Source organism: Jaculus jaculus, chromosome 4 (genome assembly GCF_020740685.1).
Source record: "Jaculus jaculus isolate mJacJac1 chromosome 4, mJacJac1.mat.Y.cur, whole genome shotgun sequence".
Taxonomy (NCBI): Eukaryota; Metazoa; Chordata; class Mammalia; order Rodentia; family Dipodidae; genus Jaculus; species Jaculus jaculus.
The window spans coordinates 179,068,125-179,090,183 of record NC_059105.1 but is presented as its reverse complement, the minus strand read 5'-3'; the positions used below and the strand labels follow the sequence as shown (position 1 = coordinate 179,090,183).

Below are 22,059 nucleotides of genomic sequence, written 5' to 3'. Positions count from 1 at the left end.
CAGAATAGTCCATCAAGCTTTACTTACAGCACTGCAAGCCATCTCTTACACCAAGGTTTCAAATCCTTCCACATTCCTCTTGAAAATCAGCTCCAAAGGCCAAAGCCACAAAGTCAGGTGTCTAGCAGCAACCCCACTCCTGGTACCACTTTACTGTTGCAGTTAGGTTCGCACTGCTGGTAGAAATCACCCAACCAAGAGCAGCTTGTGAGAAAAAGAGGTTTATTTTGGCTTATAGGCTTGATGGGGAAGCTCCACAATGGCAGGGGAAAACGATGGCATGAGCAGAGGGTGGACATCACCCCCTGGCCAACACATAAGGTGGACCATAGCAACAGGAGAGTGTGCCGAACACTGGCATGGGGAAACTGGCTATAACACCCGTAAACCCGCCACCAACAATACACTGCCTCTAGGAGGCATTAATTCCCAAGTCTCCATCAGCTGGGAACCTAGCATTCAGAATACCTAAATTTATGGGGGACGCCTGAATCAAACCACCACAATAACTAAGATTTTTCAGTTTCTACTGTGCTTCCTACCAATGCAGTTGTGATGTCTCATTTTCATCACCTTATTTTAGTTATTTAATGAATTTATTTATTGTTTTGGTTTTTTGAGGTAGGGTCTCACTCTAGTTCAGGCTGACCTGGAATTCACTATGTCGTCTTACGGTGGCTTCGAACTCCTAGTGATGCTCCTACCTCTGCCTCCCAAGTCCTAGGATTAAAGGCATGCGCCACTTCAGCCAGCTTCCATCACCTAATTTGATCTTTGCCAAAATCCTGGGGAGCAGTGATTACGTAGACAGATTTCAGATGAGGAAACTGAGGCTCAGGCTGCTTTTGCCACCTGAAAAAAGATTGCAAATGGCTGTGTACAGCAGAAACCCAGAAGCCACACAATGGTATTGTAGAAGTGACATTTTTGCTTCTATGTCCTTGCTGATTAAACGTGTCTAATGTTGCTCAGTCACTTCTGGTGCCATCCCATGGCTTCTCTATAGAGCTAAATGCTTGGTCCTCGCTCCAGTGCAGGGAGACTGAGGAAGAGACAAAAGCTGTTGTAAATTTTGTGGAGACCTGAGAATTTCCACGTGGAGACACATGAGGGCGCTCTAACCTTCCCTCAGTTAAGGACACGGTTCCTTAGAAGCCCACCGCTGGGAGCCTCGATCCCAGGACTCTTCTGCTGAGTACTTGCACTCACAAATTCACCCTAGCAGCTTAGCTTTCGCAGTGTTAAACACAGGACAGTTGGAACAAGTCTTAAGACCTCGCTGGTCACTAAAAGGTTTCGGGACTCTAGTCATCATGACAAAGAAATGTTCCTTTCATGCTAACTGTATTTAAACATGAAAGGTGCTATACATCTGGCTCACTGTATTTCATGTAGCCCAGGCTGGCCTTGAACTTCTGATCTTCCTGCTTCCAGCTCCCAAGTCCTGGGATTGCAGGTGTGTAACACCATGCCTGATTGAGGCAGTGCTGGGGACTGAACTCAAGCCTTGGGGCATATTTCAAAAACTGTCCGTTCACTGAGTTTTACCCCCTGCGCCTGGAAGGCCATCATCTTCCATTGGTGACAGCCTCCTTCAACGCACAGGCCGGGGCTCCTTGGCTCAGTGGGGTCATTTCTTAAATAAAATTTATTGCTTGAGAAAAATAACAACCCTTCATAGTCATCAAGCTAGGCTGAATTTTCGCAGGTAGGGCTATTTTCAGATTTGACAAACTGAAGAATGGCTGAGATTCAGAGATGCAGCTCAGGTCCCCCCTCTGAGACAAGACAATGTCTGTTTTGTTTTTTTGTTTTTTTTTTTCCTTTCTGTAAATGGAGGACTAAGCCAGGTGCTCTGTCAGAGTAGGGGAAATCCAACAAGTGGCAGTCTAAATTACATGGGGTGATGGGATTAGAGGAACTCTGTAGTGCTGAGAGGTGCTTGCCTGCAGCACTTCATGCTGGTCTTTCTGTGCAAGACAGAAAGATTTTTTCCCTAGCTGGGTGATTACCGCAGAGACCACTTAAACCACTGGGCTGCTTTTGTTCTCAGTTAATAAAAAGCCTCCTGGATGTCTGATCTTGGGGTAAAAAAAAAAAAAAAATAAAATAAAAAAATTCAACTTGTTCAGCTGGAATAGATTTAGCACAAGGCCCTTTGAAAAATATTAAAGCTCATGGGTGCTAGGCGTTAAGAGTCCCAGCATGGAATCAGATAGTCTCAGATGTAAAGCAAGCTACCCTTTATTTCCATCAACAAGAAGAACTGAAGTTTCAACACACACTGGCTCAGTCTCCCACTGTATAAATGTTGTTCACTTAAATACAATAAAATGGATTCAGCAATTTTCACAATTCTAGCACTGGCATCAGGTAGATGTTTATTTATTTATTTTTTTGCAATCTGCTTAATCTTGTACTTCAGTTTCTTCATCTGTGAAATGGGGACAAGAATACCTACATCATGGGGGGGGGTTACAAGGATCAACTAGGGTTACAGAAGCCAAGTGAAGCAGTAAGAAACCAAGTTAATCTTATATTAGTATTATTATATTAAGTAGGCAATTCCTGTTTGTTATCATTTCTACATTTGTTCTTATATTAAAAGTCTTGGGCATCGTTAGACTTTGCGAAGCATTCACGAGCTTGTGTTTTACCCTAGGCATTGGAACTTGCATTCTGCCTGTCCTAGTTTCTCAAAAGAATTCAAAATATCTGTTCTTTATGCTGCAATTCTCTGTAGTTATTTAAGAGTCCATATCTCTGTCCTCCTCCATTTCAGCCTCCCTCCTTGCTTATTGTGAACCAGCCAGTAAGTACACTGAGCTGACCAAACACAACAAGGCTCTGTATGGAGAAAATAGGGAACAGTCCCAGTCAGGCACACTGTATCTCCCCGGTAACGGAGGTGCACCCAGAAGCCACTCTAAGTCTGTTTCACACAGGATGAGTTGTAACTGGCCAAGTAGAGTATTGGAAGGGAAGGTGTTCTGGCATAGAGAAGAGCAGACTACAGTCTTGCATCATAGAAAGAACAATGAGCCGAGCGTGGTAATGCACACCTTTAATCCCTGCACTTGGAGGGCAGAGGTAGGAGGATCACCATGAGTTCTAGGCCACCCTGAGACTCCACAGTGAATTCCAGGTCAGCCTGAGCTAGAGTGAGACCCTATATCAAAAAACCAAAAGAAAAACAAATAATAATAATAATTTTAAAAATAAAATAAAATTTAAATTTAAAAAACCCTGTATTTCCTTCAAGGGTTTCTTCAGGCCCTAACTTGCTTCCGAGTCCACACACAGGCTGCACAGTTGAGCAAGAGCTCAGTACAGTGCTGGAAGCTTCTTCATCCGATGTTTCCACTCCCTTCACCTGTCACTTCTGCATGAACTGAGTAACCACACTGTGCTCCATAAATTTTCAATTATCTTATTGTCTTGTCTGAGACAGGGTCTCACTCAGGAGACCAGCTGGTCTGAAACTCAGCTCTGCAGACCTCGCTGAAGACTGTCCTGGCTCTGCCTCCAAAGTGCCAGGATTACAAGAACATGCCGTCATACCCGGCAAGCGCAGTTTTTTTAAAACATATATTTTATTTTTATTTGGGACTGAGAGAAAAAAGCAAATGGGGTGGAGGGCGCATAGAGAGAGAATGGGCACATCAGAGCCTCCAGCTGCTGCAAAAGAATTCCAGATGCAAGCGCCACCTTGCGCATCTGGATTACATGGGTTCTGGGGAATTGAACCTGGGTTCTTTGGCTTTGCAGGCAAGTGCCTTATCTGCTGAGCCCTTTATCCAGCCCAGCAAGGACAGTTTTAAAAAAAAATCATTCTATTTATTTATTTGCAAGCAGAGAGGGGGGTGGGGTGGGGAGAGAATGGGTGCTCTAGGGCCTTCAGCCACTACAAATGCACTGTTTTGCATCTGTCTTATATGGGTACTGGGGAACTGAACCTGGGTCCTTAGGTTTTGCAGGCAAGCACCTTAACCGCTGAGCCATCTCTGCCACCCGGCCTCAGTCTCTTGAGCCCATCCATCTTTTCCATGCAGCGGGGAGCGCCCTTCCACCTTCCCTCCCCAGGCCCCTGTTCAGTCAGCCCCAGCTCCATTAATGACCATGTGTCCTCTAAGCCTGAGTTACCTGGGTCAATGAGGAAGAAGGCGTCAGGAAGCACAGAGGACAGAAATAAACCAGAAAGGATGCCTAAGAGTGGCTGCAACAGGATTCAGCATGGAGCAATGTGAAAAGTTCTGGAGCGTGGACTCTCTGACATCCATGCCCATGTGGATTATACACTAATAAGACACACCCCCCCCGGGGCCTCCCATCTCACAGAGCTATGAGGTGCTTGGAGAGAATGCAGACGGGCCAAGCGGTATTAGGATATTTGGACTTAGCCAGCACTGAGTCCAACATTCAGGGCCAGGGGAACCATTTTGTAGTTCTCCCCAACCAAGGAGAAGCATCTTGAAAGTTTATTGCCAACCCAAAGGGATGGATTTCGCCTATCAGGCTTGGTAATTCTTCACAAGCCATGTGGGAAGAGTGCAGATAATACCCATCACTGCCAGCACAATTGAGGGAGCCACGTGGCCAACTGAATTGTTAATTGGTGGCCAACTGAATTCATCATTACTCACGATGCAGTAATGCAAGGTGCAGTGGGGAAACCTGAAAGCAGCGGATGTTAACCAACGCATTCTCCTTCATGTGTGGACAAGCCAAGGGACCTCTTGCCCTCTGAGGACAGTCTCCGCCTGGGGTTCCCAGGTGCAAGGGTTAGAATTGGAGTAAAGGGAGCTTGTTTCCCGGACCCACATGATTTCCAAATGAGATGTTATGTGTAAAACACAAGCACGTTGAACAGCTTTGTTAAAGGCTTCCTTGTAGCAGAGGCCAGTCCTTCCCTGAGCTGTTGTAAGGGGCATAAATAATGCACCAACACTCTGCTACTCATGTCTCTACTGGGCACATGGGTAGTCCCATGCCCAGTCTCCATGGCAGCCCCCACTCCCTGTGGTCTATAAAGCTTGAGGGAGGTTCAATCCTCTGTATGGGAGGCATCTTAAAGCCCTCTCTCTACATATGGATGAGGACTCTCTGTCTTTCAAAAGATATTTCTGAGCCGGGTGTGGTGGCACACACCTTTAATCCTAGCACTTGGGAGGCAGAGGTAGGAGGATCATTAAGAGTTCAAGACTACCCTGAGATGACGTAGTTAATTCCAGGTCAGCCTGGACTAGAGTGAGACCCTACCTTGAAAAATCAAAAAAAAAAAGTATTTCTGGAGCTGGAGAGATGGCTTAGTGGTTAAGGCGCTTGCCTGAGAAGCCTAAGGACCCAGGTTCAGTTCCCCAGGACCCACATAAATCCAGATGCACAAGGTGGTGCATGCATCTGGAGTTTTCAGTGGCTGGAGGCCCTGGCGCACTCATTCTCTCTGTCTAATTGCCTCTCTCTCTTAAATTAACAAATAAGAGATTAAAACATATTTTTCTGTTCAAGTGTTCAAAAGATCTCAACCTCCAACACCAAATAAACATTGTGTAAATCATTCACGTGTAAGAATTCTTCTCCTACTATAATCTGCATCCTGATCAGTCTCCAAACTGAGGATGTCATCTTTAATAAGGTAAACTGATGATGTCATCTTTAATAAAGTAAGTCTCACAAGAGTGCTTGGTCTTATTCCACTCCTGGAAAGCCTTCTCAACTCTGAGGTAATCCTGTCTTGCTTACCATATTCTTTAAAAAAAATATTAATTTATTTGTAAGGAAAGAGAGAGAAGCCTGGTGTGGTGGCACACTCCTTTAATCCTAGCACTCGGGAGGCAGAGGTAGGAGGATCACTGTGAGTTCGAGGCCGCCCTGAGACTCCATAGTGAATTCCAGGTCAGCCTGGGCTAGAGTGAGACCCTACCTCGAAAAACAAAAAAAAAAAGAGAGAGAGAACGAATGAATATGATGGGTGTACCAGGGCCTCTTGCTGCTGCCAATGAACTCCAGATGCATGTGTCACTTTGTGCATCCGGCTTCATGTGGGCCTGAGGAATCAAACTCAGACTGTTAGGCTTTGCAAGGAAGTGCCTTAACTGCTAAGTCATCTCTCCAGCCCCCATGTTATTATTTATTTATTTATTTTTGGTTTTTCAAGGTAAGGTTTCACTCGAGCTCAGGCTGACCTGGAATTCACTACGTAGTCTCAGGGTGGCTGTGAACTCTCCATGATCCTCCTACCTCTGCCTCCCCAGTGCTGGGATTAAAGACATGTGCCACCACACCTGGCCCATTTTATTATTTCTTTAATATTTACTTATTTGAGAGAGAGAGAGAGATTGTGGGAACACCAGGGCCTCTAGCCACTACAAACAAACTCCAGATGCATGTGCCACCTTATGCATCTGGCTTTATGTACATACTGGGGAATTGAACCTGGGTCCTTTGGCTTTGTTGGAGAGCTCCTTAACTGCTAAGACATCTCTCCAGCACCCCACCCCATTTTATTTTATTTATTGTTACTTTTTGGTTTTTTGAAGTAGGGTCTCACTCTAGCTCAGGCTGACCTGGAATTCACTCTGTAGTCTCAGGGTGGCCTTGAACTCACAGTGATCCTCCTACCTCTGCCTCCCGAGTGCTGGGATTAAAGGAGTGCGCCACCACGCCTGGCATCCATTTTATTTTTTAACTCAAAAGGAAAAAAAAAGAATGACATTAAGGTTCAGGGGAAATCCTGAAAATGTTTAAGATAGAAGCAAAGGTCAAATTAAATATTCTATGAAGTTCTTTTGTTTTTATTGAGCCTCTCGGTGCAGCCCCGATGTCAGTGTGTGAAATAATGGTACTTGACAGTGGCAATCTGGCCGGCTGTGTGGTGCACAGAGCGGCTGGGCCCATGCTGCAGAACACAGTGGGAAAACAGTTCAACGGGAAGGGCAGAACTTATGCAGAACAGGCAAAAGATTTTTCCAAAATAATTTTATTTATTTACTTATTTACTTGCAAGCAGAGAGAGAAAGGGAGAAGAGAGATAGACAGAAAGAGAATGGGCACACCAGGGCCTTCAGCCACTGCAGACGAACTCCAGACACACGCGGCCCCTTGTGCATCTGGCTTATGTAGGTCCTGGGGAATCGAACCGAGGTCCTTTGGCTTTGGTGGCAGGCACCTTAACCACTAAGCCATCTCTCCAGCCCCAGGCAGAAGACTTATCTAGTGCATGGGAGGAGAGTGGAATGCCGTCTGAGACTCAAAATTCATGACAGATGTCCTAAACTATATAATATTGTAGTTGAAAAAAAAATCTTTAAACTATTTCATACAAAAAAAACAAGAATACCAGATTTAAACTTGAATAGTATGATATGGGTGTAACACTGATGGTCAGTGTGAGGCAGGGGCCAATTATGCAATGTGAGAGTTAGCTCGGATACCCTCGCCACTGGGCAACCCATCTCAGAATTCTGACCGTCTCCCAGGTGCCGTAAACTCAGCGGAGTCAAGACTAAACAGACTGCCACCACGCCACACAGGCCATCCCGCAGAGAATGCGCTCTGCTGCCATTGACGGAGACGGCCACACCTCTATTCCGTGCTCGTCTCTTGACAGGCCCTCCTAAATCTCTTTCCTTTTGTCCACACGATTACTCTCCTCAGGTCAGACTGCCTGCAGGACCTCAACAGTAACTTGATTTGGTCCTTGGTTATACTGCTGCTGGTCCCCATTTTTTTTTAAATCTTTTTTTTTTAATCATTTTTATTGATTTATTTGAAAGCAGCAGACAGAGAGAGAAAGAGGAAGATACAGATAGATAGAGAGAGAAGGAGAGAGAATGGGTGCGCCAGGACCTCCAGCCTCTGCAAACGAACTCCAGATGCGTGCGCCCCCTTGTGCATCTCACTAATAATGTGAGTCCTGGGGAATCAAGCCTTGAACCAGGGTCCTTAGGCTTCATGGGCAAGCGTTTAACCACTAAGCCATCTCTCCAGCCCTATACTTTTTTAAAATATTTTTTTTCCTGAGTTATTTATTGTTAGAGACAGAGAGAAGGGAAAAGAGAGAGGGGGAGAGAGTAAGAATGAGCACTCCAGGACCTCTAGCCGCTGCAAACAAACTCCAGATGCATGTGCCGCCATGTGCATCTGGCTTACATGAGACCTAGAAAATCGAACCTGGGTCCTTAGGTGTCACAGGCAAGGGCCTTAACCACTAAGCCATCTCTCCATCCTCCATACATTTTGTACTACAGCCAGGTCAATCTTTCCATAAACAAAGCTGATCTTATCACTCGCTTGCTGAAAAGCATTATTCTCCTCCGCCGCCCCCCACACCAGCCCCCCCACGCCGCCCCTCTCACTCTCTCTCTCTCTCATAGCCCAGGCTGCCCATGAGGTCACTTGGAAGCTGAGGATGACCTTAAACTCCTGATCCTCCTGTCTTCACCTCCCAAGCGCTGCCATGTACCAGTCAGTATTCCCAGCTCAAAGCTTTTCAATAAACTCTGCTCAGGCACACTCCTGTCATCCCAACACTTACAAGGTGGAGTGTCAGGTAAGCATCAGCTGTTATACGAGTTCAAGGTCAGTCTGAACTACATGAGGCCCCATCTCAACCCCTGTCCCCATGATAATAAAACAAAACAAAAATCAAATAAACTCTGTTTTCAACTGACTTGCCCTGAAATTCTTTTTGGTGTTTAGGTGAAGAATCCTGACTTCATGTGAGTAGAGGTTTCTGGAAAGAATCCCTCGGGCTGCTACAGGCGGAGGCGGATGTGTCTGTGGTCCCCAGTCCACTGCCACTGACAAGCTCTTTTCAGAAGCCCTTCCTCTAGTAATGGATGAGGCGTGCTGGCTTCCTGAGCATTATCCTATGGGTTCTTCTCCACTGTGTTTGCAGTTCAGCCTTTTCTATGATTGTACTTTCATAAACAGCAGGGGAAGAGTGTTACTTATCTCTGCAATCGCCTTATAGCACAACACCTGGTAGAAAAAAAGCAAAATAAATATCTTTTGAATTCATCGTGTTCCTTTAAATGAGTATTTGTTTCTCTCCTAAGGAAATGGAGGCCAAAAAGAAGAACTGATTCTTTAAATATTTCATTTATGTGTGTGTGTGTGTGTGTGTGTGTGTGTGTGAGAGAGAGAGAGAGAGAGAGAGAGAGAGAGAGAGAAGGAAGAGGCAGACACAGGGAGAGAATGGGTGCACCAGAGCCTCCAACCACTGCAAATGCGACCCAGACGCATGCGCCACCTTGTGCGTCTGGCTTACGTGGGTATTGGGGAATCAACCCTGGGTCCTTAGGCTTCGCAGGCAAGCGCCTTAACTGCTAAGCCATCTCTTCAGCCCAAGAACTGATTCTTTACGTCAGATTAACACAATGTGTGCACGAATGGTCCTGAGGACATCTACAAACACTCTGTCAAAGATCTGAGCTCAAACCCAGGAAGGACGGATGGGAACACCATTGTTTTATCTTCACCTGTTTCCACTGGCTTTTTTCTTTTGTTCATTTGAATTTAATTACACTTTAAGAATACTGCTTTAGGCACATGACTTTAGAGTCCTGAGTGCTGACCATTACACAATGCAACCAGCATGGCTGCATATGCAACTTCCCAAAGATATTCATCCCACTCCTTCACTGAATCTAGGTTTTGGCTCTACCAGCACTGCAGACTACTGCTCTACTTCAAAACACATCCTCTACTTCCCGTTTCTGTCATGAAGCAGCCTCTCTGTAGCCCACACTGCCTTGGAACTCTATGTAGCCCAGGCTGACCTTGAACTTGCAGCAACTCATCTACCTCAGCCTTCCAAGTGCAGGGAATACAGATGTGAGCCACCACACCTGATGCTAGTTTCTCTTTTATTTTGTTATTCTTGGATCTGCACAGAAAAATAAAAAAGTAATATTGACAGAATATTCTCTGCGAAGCTATGAATTTTTAAAAATATTTTTGCTTATTTTTATTTATTTATTTGAGAGCAACAGAGAGAGAATGAGAGAGAGAGATTGAATGGGCGTGGCAGGGCCTCCAGCCACTGCAAATGAACTCCAGATGCGTGTGACCCTGTGTGCATCTGGCTAACGTGGGTCCTGGGGAATCAAGCCTCAAACCGGGGTCTTTAGGCTTCACAGGCAAGTGCCTAACCACTAAGCCATCTCTCCAGCCTGAAGATACGACTCTTTGAGATAGCTGATAGTTCCAAAGTAAATGGAAATTACAAGCAAACAGCTATTTCCTTTGACGATTTCAGTTGCAGGGTAAACAATGTACCCAGAAGTGACAGACACTGCCTCAGACTTGACAACTTAGGTGTTCCCCTTAAAGAGCAAAGCTGCGCCCCCCATTCCCCCCCCCCCCGTCTTCTCCGGGTGTTACGCAGAGATCTGCAGTATGTTTCTCACATGTACTGTTTGAGCCTCACAGTATTCAGCACCCAAAGCCTGGTGTCTTTTCTTGCCACAAGTGAGCAGGTGGCAGGATTTCTGCTTAACTACACGCACACATACACAGATTTAGTCCCAGATCTCCCCAGCGCAAACTTGTTCCTTGATGCACATTCAAATTCCTTTCACACACTCACAAACACACCCACCTATTACAATGTCTATAAATAATCCTGTCTCCCAAGGCCTGGCTCCAAACTAATTGATGTTAGTCAGCATTTGCAAAGTGGTTTGAAATTTTTCCCTTAGGCAAAGTTACAGGGTGCTAACGCGTCTCACTGACATACGCCTTCGGAGCTCATAAGCTTCCAGAAGTTAGAGAGAGATGTGGAGGTCACATCTCGTGGCGGTCAGGTCAGACCACGTGTTAAAGAGACTAATCCTTGGCTCGAGAAGCAGGTGAGACAGACAGTCACTGGGGAAGCCACTGCAACGTCAGCGGGCCTGATGTTGCAGGTAAGCAAATCTCACCTATTAGAATTTGGTGAGGGTGAGGCCGAGTTCATAGCGAATTGTCTGCCTAAGTGCGTGGGGCCATTTGTGTCTGTGTGTCGGAGGACAATTTGGGTGACTGCAAGGACGGTGACCCCACTCCTGTGGCTGGCGGAGGAGCACTAAAATATGTATGAAGAGTCCTGTCATCTTTTCACTCCACTGCTGAAAGCAAAATGCCTTTTAGGCTAGGAGGGTAAGTAACTGGAGACATAAGAGCAGGAGAAGAATTCACCAGGTGGGAGCCTGCTATGGCACAGATAGTTCCGCATTTCCAAAGGCTTCGCATGTTACACATGACAAAGGATGAATCGCTTAAGCAGATTATTTTTTCCCTCCCAGCTCTCTTGATCAGTCCCCTTCCTGTTCAAAGTAACACCCCCTTCGTGCTTTACAGCCTGGGCAACACTTCATGTGTCTCCCCTAACTCAGGAGGGCTCTCCTAACCTGAGCAGACAGGGGAGTGCAGATTAATTGGATAGCCAGCCCCCTTCGCTAGACTGTGCCTCACTAGAGGGCGTCACTTGCACCTCAAACGTCTTTTCTCTTTGCCATGTCCTTTCTAGGCACGGGCTGTGATGATCACATTTGATTTTAAAAGACACGTAATAATTGTCTGTACTTCTTCTATGGGAGAAGGTGCACACCATATGGCTTAATTCTCACACAAAGCACATACACTGGTTCAACGACCATCTGTTTTGCAGAGGCACGGAAAAGTTAAATCACTTGCTCAAGGTCATACTGCCTGTGAAGGGGCAGATTATGATCCCGTGTGTGTGGTGCTGCGGGGGGGTGGGGGGGCTTGAACCCAGGGCCTCCGGCATGCTAGGTAAGCCCCCAGGCTGGCCTTGAACTTGAGGTCTTCCAGCCTCACTATTTCCAGCATTGGGATTACAGGTCATTATAACTCCACCCGGCCTGTGATCCTGTTTTTAATACACGTGGGTGATTCTTGAATTCTTTATTATTATTATTATTTATTTGAGAGTGACAGACAGAAAAAGAGGGAGAGACAGAGAGAATGGGCGCGCCAGGGCTTCCAGCCACTGCAAACAAACTCCAGACGCATGTGCTCCCTTGTGCATCTGGCTAATGTGGGACCTGGGGAATCCAGCCTCGAACCGGGGTCCTTAGGCTTCACAGGCAAGTGCTTCACGGCTAAGCCATCTCTCCAGCCCCTGATTCTTGAATTCTTACTGCCCTTTGTGTGGGTGTGAGAGAAGGTGCTTGGGAAGTTAAAGAGCCATGTCAGGAGAGAAGCATACTGGTGGGAACGGCGACATGGTAGCTTCTTTCTGTCCTCCACCATCGCAGCCAGTAAAATGAAGCTGGGGCCTGTGAGCACAGGTCTGCCTTTCCAGCCACTCAAGACACTGAGGCAGGAAGATTGCAAGTTCAAGGCCAGACTGGGTGACCTAGCAGGACTATCTCCAAATGAAAAGTGAAAGAACAAAAAAAGAAAAAGAAGAAGAAGGGCTGGGGAGGGTTTGATCTCTAGCAGTACAAGGAGAAAAGAAGAAAGAGGAGGAGGAAGAGAGGCAAGCAAGAAGGAAGGAAGGAAGGAAGGGAAGGAGGAAGGGAATAAAAAGGAAGTAAAAACAAAAGGAAGAAATTCCTGCTTAAGAAATGGTTTCAGTTTCATAGGACATTTCTCCTGATGGGCTCCACACGGCTAGGTTCAGCTCTGTCCTTTGCTGGTCTCCCAAGGCCTGCAGAAGGATGGACTGGTTCTATGACCACGTCACAGCTCAGGCACTCGTCAAAGTAGGGCCAGCAAGGCTGGGGTGACAACTGAGTGTTGCTGAGCATGTCTCCCTGAAGCTGCCGGGCAGGGAATGTACTTGTGATCCCAGCGCAACCTGAATGGTAAGCTACAAGCCCATGAGACCCTGTCTCAAAAAGTGGAAGGTCCCCAAGGACCAACACCACACACTGTTCTCTGGTTTCTACACATATGCACATACATGTGCATGTCCTCCTCCACCCACACAGTGCACCTGAGACTCACACACACATGTGCATATGTTAAAAACAAGTAGATCTGGGGCTGGAGGTGAAATCTGCTTGCCTGCAAAACCTGATGACCTGGGTTCGATTCTCCCAGTACCCACCAAGCCCGATGCACAATGCATTGAGTTTGTGTATATTGGTAAGAAGTCCTGGTGCACCCATGAATTCTCTCTTTCTCTGCTTGTAAATAAGTAATAAAATATATATATTAAAAAACATGTAGGTCCAACCAAAGCTTCCTGTTGCAGTCTATTTGGCACACTTTTGGAGTAAACTCCCAAATCTTTTTAGATGCACCAGAAGTGGTCTGATTTGCAGATTGAAGAGTCACAGAAATGGCCAAGTGCTCATGAGCAGTTTCCTAGGAAATGGGCAGGATCCAGCAGGGCAAGAAGGAGACCAACCCCAGTAACCAGAGAAGACACTGCCACCTGAAAGCCCAGAGCTGAGAAGGGCATGGAGGGAGGAGCTGGCCCAGGACAGGGAAGGGCAGGCTGCTACAGGCCCGTTAGTGGGAGGAAGATGACAGGGGAGGAGAAATGAGGGCAGAGGGCAGAGGGCAGGGGCAGGGCAGTAAGGGGGTGCTCCAAGCTGGCGAGGGAAGAAGGAAGAAACGAGGAGAGGAATGGAAGGAGGGAGGGGGAAAAAGGAAGGGAAGAAGGGAGGGAGGGAGGCAGGCAGACAGGATGCTGGGTGTAAACATCTCCAGTTCTCTAACTCCTCTCTCCTTCTCCCCTGGCTCAGAAGTTTCATTCCCCTGGCGCTTGAGCTGAGCCTCGTCCAGGGCTTCACAGCAACAAGGAATGGGCTGAGACGTCCTCACGTGGTTTCCCGAGGCTGTTAGTGACAGGTGAACCTCGGGCCGTCTATTGCAGTTGGCTATGACCACAGTAGAAGATGAACAGGGCTAGTAATGCCAGCAATAAGGAGACCGAGGCAGGAAAATGGCTTCATTTTTTTTGTTGTTGTTGTTTGGTTGGTTTTGGTTTTTCAAGGTAGGGTCTCGCTCTAGCCCAGGCTGACCTGGAATTCACTATGGAGTCTCAGGGTGGCCTCGAACGCACAAGGATCCTCCTAACCTCTGCCTCCTGAGTGCTGGGATTAAAGGTGTGCGCCACCACACCAGGCAGCTTCAAATTTTTGAATTGAACCTTTGGAGTTTAAAGCTAGCCTGGACTACAGTATGAAACCCTATCTCAGAGCACCAATATAAAAAGTCATAATAAATAGGAAAGTCACGCTGACTGCATGTAAGACACTCCAGTGTTTCCACTCTGCAGGGTTTTTTGTTTTTGCATTATTCATTCAGCTGTCACTAATTATGGTCACTACCATCTGACTTATTTTTCTTCCCTTCTCTCTCTCATTTGCTTGTTTTCTCTCTCTCTTACTTTCTTCCTTCCTTTCCCATCTCCTTCCTTCCTTCTTCCTCCCCTCCTTCCTGCTCGCTCTTTCCTTCCTTCCTTCCTTTCTCTCCCTCTCTTTCTTTCTCTATCTGTCCTCTTCCATTAATCTACCCTTCCTTCCTGCTTTCTGAGATGCGGTCTCCTGGTAAAGACTGGCCTTGAACTTGTAGTGTGACTGAGACTCCCCTTGCACTCCTGGTCCTCTTGCCTCTACCTCAGACATGCGGGGATGGCAGCTGTGTGCCACCATGCCTGGTCTTCTTTATTTTTATTTTCTAATTTTTTTTTTTTTTTGAGACAGGGTCTCACTTTGTAGTTGAGATGCACAAGGCTGAGATGGAAAGATGGTTCAAATCCCAAACTGACAACGCAAGCCAGATGCAAGCAGCAGCATAAGCCTCCAGTGTGCATTGGCGGGGGCAAGAGGCCCTGGCATGCCCACAAACACACACATACACACACACACACACACACACACTCATACTTGTACACACACACAAATAAATGAATAGTTGTTTTTTTTTTTTTTTTTTTTTTATGAAGTGAAGCTGGGCGTGATGGTGCGCACCTTTAATCCCAGCACTCGGGAGGCAGAGGTAGGAGGATTGTCATGAGTTCAAGGCCACCGAGACTGCATAGTGAGTTCCAGGTCAACCCGGGCTAAGAGAGCAAGAACCTACCTTAAAAATAAAGATAAAATTAAAAAAAAAAAAAAGAGGCTACCTTAGTGGCTAATGGCTCTTATTTGCAGTCCAGGCTAACTTCAAGCTCACAGAGAGGCCCCTTCCTCAGCCCCTCTCGTGCTGGATTACAGACGGGAGCCACCACGTCTGCCTTCACCACTAGAGTCTGGACCCAGAGCCACGCTCTCAACAAAGCAGCTCATCTCAGCCTGAGACGAATGTTTCCATTCCATTCTGTGTGCCTCTGTTTCACAGTATCCATGTCCGTTTGGACACAATCTGTTCTTAACCGTCTATGGTATTCCCGACGCTATATGGTGGGGCGCTCTGTGGACGTCACCAGCCTGGTGGGCTGGATGTCTGCTTCATCTTTTGGTCTCTACAGGCCTGAGCATGGAAGTTTCTTCTTTTCTATTTTGCTTTTTTTTTTTTTTTAATTTTTATTCGCATTTTCCATGATTATAAAAAAATATCCCATGGTAATTCCCTCCCTCCCCCCCCACTTTCCCCTTTGAAATTCCATTCTCCATCATATTACCTACCCATCTCAATCATTGTTTATTTTGCTTTTTCAAGGTAGGGTCTTACTTTAGCTGAGGCTGACCTGGAATTCTCTATGTGGTCTCAGGTCGGCCTCGAACTCATGGTGATCCTCCTACCTCTGCCTCCCAAAGGCTGAGATTAAAGGTGTGAGCCACCACGCCCGGCAACACAGGGGTTTCTTAAAACGCACAAGGATATGAAGAGGAGAAAACTGAATTAGGTCAAGTGTGGTGGCTCATGCCTATAATCCTAGCGCTCAGTAGGCTGAGGCAGGAGGAGTACCATGAGTTTGAGGCCAGCCTGGGCTACAGAGAGTTCCAGGTCAGCCTGGGTTAATAACACCTAGCCTCAAAAAACAATCCCCCCAACACAAAACTGACTTAGATCAACTAATGTAAAGTTTCCTTCTGGAGCCTGGAGCAGATCCCGATTCATTTTGTGCAATTGTCCTTGTTTGAACCAAGAGGCACAAAAGAAATAAACAGCCTTAGCCGGGGCGTGGTGGCGCATGCCTTTAATCCCAGCACTCGGGAGGCAGAGGTAGGAGGATTGCCATGAGTTCGAGGCCACCCTGAGACTCCATAGTGAATTCAAGGTCAGCCTGGGCTAGAGTGAGACCCTACCTCGAAAAACAAAAACAAAAACAAACAAAAAAAAAAAAGAAATAAACAGCCTTGAGACCTAAAAGCACTCACTCAGCAGCTCTTTGTACCACCTGTATGTTTGAACAAAGGGCAGGGCACCAAAACAAAAATCCCTAAATTAATCAAACGATTTTTCATCTGCAAAGGATTATACATTTCAATTAACTCAGTATCCTTTCCAGTTTGTTTGCTTTGAGACAGTCTTACCCTGTGGCCCAGGCTGTCTTAGATGTCATAGAAATCTTCCTGTCTTCCAAGCACTGGAATTACAGGGGAGTCACCACTCCCAGCTCGTAACTCGACTTAATTACAAATGAAAATACACCTTTTTCCAAGTATCACACAGCCAGGATCAAAAAGATTTTGAGACTTTAGTTCAAAACTCTTCCCAATAGACCAAATAGTTTATTTCTTTTAATTTAAATTTAATTTTTAAAATTTATTTGAGAGCGACAGAGAGGAGGAGGGGGTTAAGGAGGGAGAAAATGGGCGCGCCACCAGCCACTGCAAAGTACCTCCAGACACGTGCACCCCCCCCTTGTGCATCTGGCTAACGTGGGTCCTGGGGAATCAAGCCTCAAACCGGGGTCCTTAGGCTTCACAGGCAAGCAGTTAACCACTAAGCCATCTCTCCAGACCCCAAATAGTTTATCTTTAATAAAAGAGAAAGCATGGTTCAAAACAGAAGAGAGGAAAATAGTAACATGTAAAAAGGAAAAGAGTTAACTGAAAAAGCAGCATGCAACCAGATGAAGTTGTTCACACAGGTAATCCCAACACTTGGGGACAGAGGCCAGAGGACTGTGGGTGTGATATTGAGGCTAGCCTGGGCCACATGGTGAGTTCTAAACCAGCCAGAATAAGAGACCCTGCCTCAAAGAATAAATAAATTAAGGCAGTACATATTTGAGAAAACAAAGTCTCCCTCCGTTCACTTATCTACAGAAGACGTGTTTTCAATGACAATGTAAATTTGTGTTAAGTGTCAAGTTTAATTTAAAAATCGAATATAGCTGGGTGTGGTGGCACACTCCTTTAATCCCAGCACTTGGGAGGCAGAGGTAGGAGGATCACTGTGAGTTCAAGGCCAGCCTGAGACCACAAAGTGAATTCCAGGTCAGCCTGGGCTAGTATGAGACCCTACCTTGAAAAGAAAAAAAAAAAAAAATCTAATATATGTAATTTCTAGGTCTTTTTACCTTTCAGACATCAATTTGGCAATGTGACAACAATTAGTTGGCCATGAGACTTGTTCTGAGGTTTTTCTGTGAGATATTTCAGTGTGTTGGAGTGGCAGCGGTGATTAACAGGTGGACTAACAACGTACAGTAACCCATCACGGTCAGGCTGAGAGGTACACATTCTCACGTGTTCTCTCTCATCCAGACCGGGGTGCGCACAGCAGGTACAGGCACATCTTACACGGTTTACTCCGTCCCCGGTCTATGAGTGCCAGACCTCCTTCCTGCCTTTCCCCTGACCTTTCCCATGCTACTGCTGCTGTAACCCCCTCCTGGCAAATGTGGCCCAGCCTTACAGATGTCCCAGATAGGACACACGGGCACAAGCGGTCGTCACACTAAACCTAAATTGACATCTTTTTTATTTTAACTATATATATATAATATATATATATATATTATATATATACAGTTTTATATTATATATATATATAATTTTCTTTTAGTTATGGACATATTCAGTGTGTAAACAGTGCATGTTGGTACCATCACATCCCTGTCCCCCCTCCGAAGGGGCCCTCCTCATTGGAGATGCTGGTTATCCCCATGGGGATTGTTGGTTGTGCACTGTGGAGGTAGCCCTCAGTTATGGGGTAACCTGAAATCTTAACTGGGTTCCATTTAAACAGGCAGGCCCCCTCCCTCCCTTCCTTCCATCACATCTCTCTCTATATATATGTATGCATAGTATATATGCATCTAGCTAGCTAGGTTTCTCTTTGTACATAATCATTCAGATCCAAACCACCTAGTTTAGGCCATCAGTGGCAGCACACGCCTGTGATCTCAGCACTTGGGAAGTGGAGGCAGGAGGATCAGGAGTTTGAGGCCAGCCTGGACCCTGTCTTAGAAACACAACAGAACGAACAAAGCTCATTTAAAACACTGTTTTGGTCACTGCAGAGTGTGGCCTGGGAAGGCTGGTTTTCAATTGGGAACTAACTTGGATGCTTGGCATTTACAAAGTGCCCCTCGAGGGCACAAGGACAGTGAAGGACCTCTGTGGCTACATTACAGCTTAAACACTGTGCGAGGGTGAGAAAAATCAACTTTCTGGACAATAATTTGCCTCCTTTTTTCCCTCCTCCTTTTTTTTTTTTTCCTGGTGGTGTCTAATGCATCGGAGTGGCTTGGTCTCAAACTCACTATATGGCCAAGGATGACCTTGAACTCTCGATCCTTCCTGCCTTGCACCAGGTGCTGCAATTACAGGCGCTAGAACTTTTGTGGTGCTGGAGAATGAGCCCAGGAATCCATGCATCCTACGAAACCACTCCACCAACTGAGCACCATCCCCCAGTCCCTACTTTTCTTATTTCTTGAGATGTATCTTTTTATTTTTGATTTTGAGAATGTTGGGAATTAAAACTAGGGGCTTGTGCTGCCTACAAGGCAAACACTCTACCATTAGTCTATTATCTCTCCAGCAACTTTCTTATTTCTAAAATGAGGATGTTACCCCTATTTGGTATAGGTGTAAGGACTTGAGGTAATGTATGCCAGTGAGTGCTGCAGGGAGCTCAGAACTGAAGAGCTAAAACCAGGCATCACACACAGCAGGGGCTACAGTCCCAGCACTTGGCAGGTTAAGGCTGCAGCACCTCAAGGTTGAGGCCAGCCTGGACTACATACCAAGACATTACCTCAAAAAAATATTTTAAAAATCCCCCCTAATAAAACAAAGCAGCAAGAAAAAAGAAGAAGGAAGAAAAAGAAAGACCAGTTATCATGATGGCTGTAATAAACAGGCAGAGCAAGGGGAAGATGCTCGCTTCCACTTCCTGAGTGCCATGCATATTTCAGAATCTCTCATCGAGACCGGGTTGAACGTGACTGTGCAGCTTTCGTCTGAGGGGCACAGGAAAGGACACCAGCATGGCAGCGCTGACTATGTGATCTTATACCCACAGGTCTCTTCCTTGCATGCCCCGGGGAAACATTGCAGAGCAGCACATTCAGTATCTTTTGAGGAGTCAAAGCCACTTCTTTTTTCCTTCCTGTTTCCTTAGCAGGACTAGGCAGCAAATTCCCCAGTGCCCCACAGTGGCTTGAATACCGAGTTTCTAGCTGCAGCACTTGTTGGCCTCCCCCGGACACTCCAGGGGCTGTGAGACACCCTACTGGTCAAGAACAAACACCCCGATTCTCTCCAGAGTCACAGTCAAGACACAGCACGGCTATGGTCTGAGCTGTCCCAAGAACAAGGAAAGAGGAAGCCCGGCCTAACCCTGACGTGCCCCGAACCAGGGGGCCCTTTACAGCCTGCCTGAGATGCCATTCAGTTGGCACACACTCGCTGCCTTGCCGTCACTCAGCAGAGTAATTCCACCCCAGAGCCCGAGGCACATGACTAATGTTAAAAGTGCCCATTTCGGTGATGACTCCACGGGCGTCAATTAAACATGGCCAAGACATGTTCCAAAGCATTGGCCACCTGGCATTTCCCAAGGAGCTGGGTCGTCACAGCCAGACAGAAGGCACCACGACTCTAACAGCATTTTCTGCAGCCTTCCCCTGGCTCCAAAGCAACAAGGGCTCATGAGCTCGAAAACCTGGAAGAGGCCCAGGAGAGGTCAGCGAGGGAGAGACGACTGTCCCGCTCCTCCCTCGCGCATCGAAAGCAAAGATGGGGGTTGCGTGAGGTCATCTTTTCACGGCAAAGGCAGACGGGTCCGGGGAATGCTTGCGAGTTGGAGAGTCTAGAGGGGAGCCGCGACTGTTGTTTTCCCAAGTGACAGGCAAACTTGGCCGGAGTCCATCCTTGGCTCCTTAAGTGCTTTCCAAGTTTCAGCAACACAGGACTTTGCTCAGCTCACCAGGCCAAGTTCCCTGCGGGCTACATAGCCTTCCCAAGAAACCATGCTTTAACAACCTTTCCAGAGTGACCATCACGTTTCAGGGAACCAAACTCCGGGCCAAGAGCAGGCGTGTTCTCCAAGGCTGCAGTTCTAGACAAGCCAGGCAGACACACCTGTGCATATATAGACAGGGCTTCCAACACCATCACCCCATCACACCTAATGACTGCCTGTGAGGACATCTCACTTTCTCTATTTCTGGCTTTTCCAACAACAAAAAATATGTGTTTTCATACCCAGACCCAAGTGGGAACCTATTTTCTAAATACTTGTCTGGGTTTTCGTTTTTCTCCAACATACAAGGTCAGATCCATGGGGAAAAAAAAAAAAAGAAAGACAGAAAGAAATATTTTTCAGTTTTAATTTTGATCCAGAGCTAAGATTGATAAGGACTTTTTATTCCGGGTCCCTGATTTATCCTTTTTTTTTCCCCCTTAAGCAATTCAAGCGAGTGGACCCATCACATACCCTGGCTCCAATATAAGAAGGTCACTATTCTTAGACTGAGGTTATCTAGTATATACTATATATAAATACAATCAACAAAAACAACAGTGCAGTAATTGCATTCTCAGGAGTCCCTGTCTTGGGTGATGCCTTGTGCACACCAATCTCTTCAAAGCCACTGATTCCCTGTTAAATTGTCTTGATTGTGGAAGTAAAAGAGGTCACTGACAATTATTTTCTCAGCACAATAGAAAAACAACAACAACAACAAAAAAAAACCGGCCCAGCCCACTAACAACACTAGCATGGCAGAATTAAGCGCAAGGAGTTTCAGCACAATACCTGGGATTGCCAGATTGGAAAGCGGGACGTTGTGGAGGTGAGCGGGCAGCGAGGCCATCCAGTCGGCATTGCAGTCCTCCGACGCCGTCTTTGTCCCGCCGGGGTTGGGGGAACAGATGGTCCCCATCCTCAGTTTCCTTCTGGCCTTTCTAATGGCCAGCATCCCTCTCTCGTCCAGGAATCGATCGATCAACCCAGCACCACTCACTCAATGATTATCACTGCTCCGGGGGCTTCTCTAGACATGGCAGGGCCACCTCGGTCAACACCAGCCTTTAAAGAATAAATAAATAAATTTTTAAAAAATAAGAAATAAATAAAATAAAAATGACTTTCTGGCTGGGAGATGGGTCAAAGAGATGGTTGCCTTCCCTAGGGCTTGCAGTCCCCACCCCCCCCCCCGCACCCATACACACCCTCTCCGCCCAGCCTCCGCTCCACTCCCTTAATCGGCTTAGTCCCAGCTCCCTTAAACTTCTTAGTATCGGAGGGGAGGGAGGTAGGCCAGGCCCGGGGCGATCAAGCTCGGGAGAGGCGCCGCCCGCGACGGGCAGCCACGCCCCGGGACGGATTCACACGACAGGTGCCCGCGGGGCACGGCGACCTGCCTGGGGGCCGTGCAGGCACGTGCGCGCCGGGGCGCCGCATCCCTCGCTCGGCTCGGCCTCCAGCGCAGGCTCCCCCGATGCCGGTCCCGAAGCCAGGCCTGCCGCGCGGGCGCCCTCCGGGCTTCGGGGACCGACGCCCCCCACGCCCCCCGCCGTCCGCGGGCTTTCCCGCAAGGCTCCGGGCAGAGCTCGGCGGCTGCACTGCCGGGCGGCTCGGCCGGGCTCGGCGCGCGCTGATTGGCCGCGGGCGGGGCGCGCGCTGATTGGCCGCGGGCGGGGCGCGCGCTGATTGGCGGGCGCCGCCTGCATCTCGCTCCCACGCCTCCAC

General features: G+C 47.2%; 1 protein-coding gene across 2 annotated transcripts in view; it reads right to left on the bottom strand.

The window, feature by feature from the left end:
* Plcxd2 (phosphatidylinositol specific phospholipase C X domain containing 2) overlaps positions 1-21,823 on the bottom strand; it is a 63,923-nt gene extending 42,100 nt beyond the window's left edge. The window contains exons 1-2 of one of the 2 annotated variants that reach the window (XM_045148499.1): positions 21,732-21,823; positions 21,124-21,396 (exon numbers count right to left, since the gene is read on the bottom strand). In XM_045148499.1, coding sequence (XP_045004434.1) covers positions 21,124-21,286 — 163 coding nt within the window. In that variant the 5' untranslated portion in view covers positions 21,287-21,396; positions 21,732-21,823. Of the gene's footprint in view, positions 1-21,123; positions 21,397-21,539; positions 21,684-21,731 lie in introns of those variants that run through there. The other variant, XM_045148501.1, reaches the window with a different exon arrangement.
* Between the last annotated feature and the right edge of the window lie 236 nt (positions 21,824-22,059).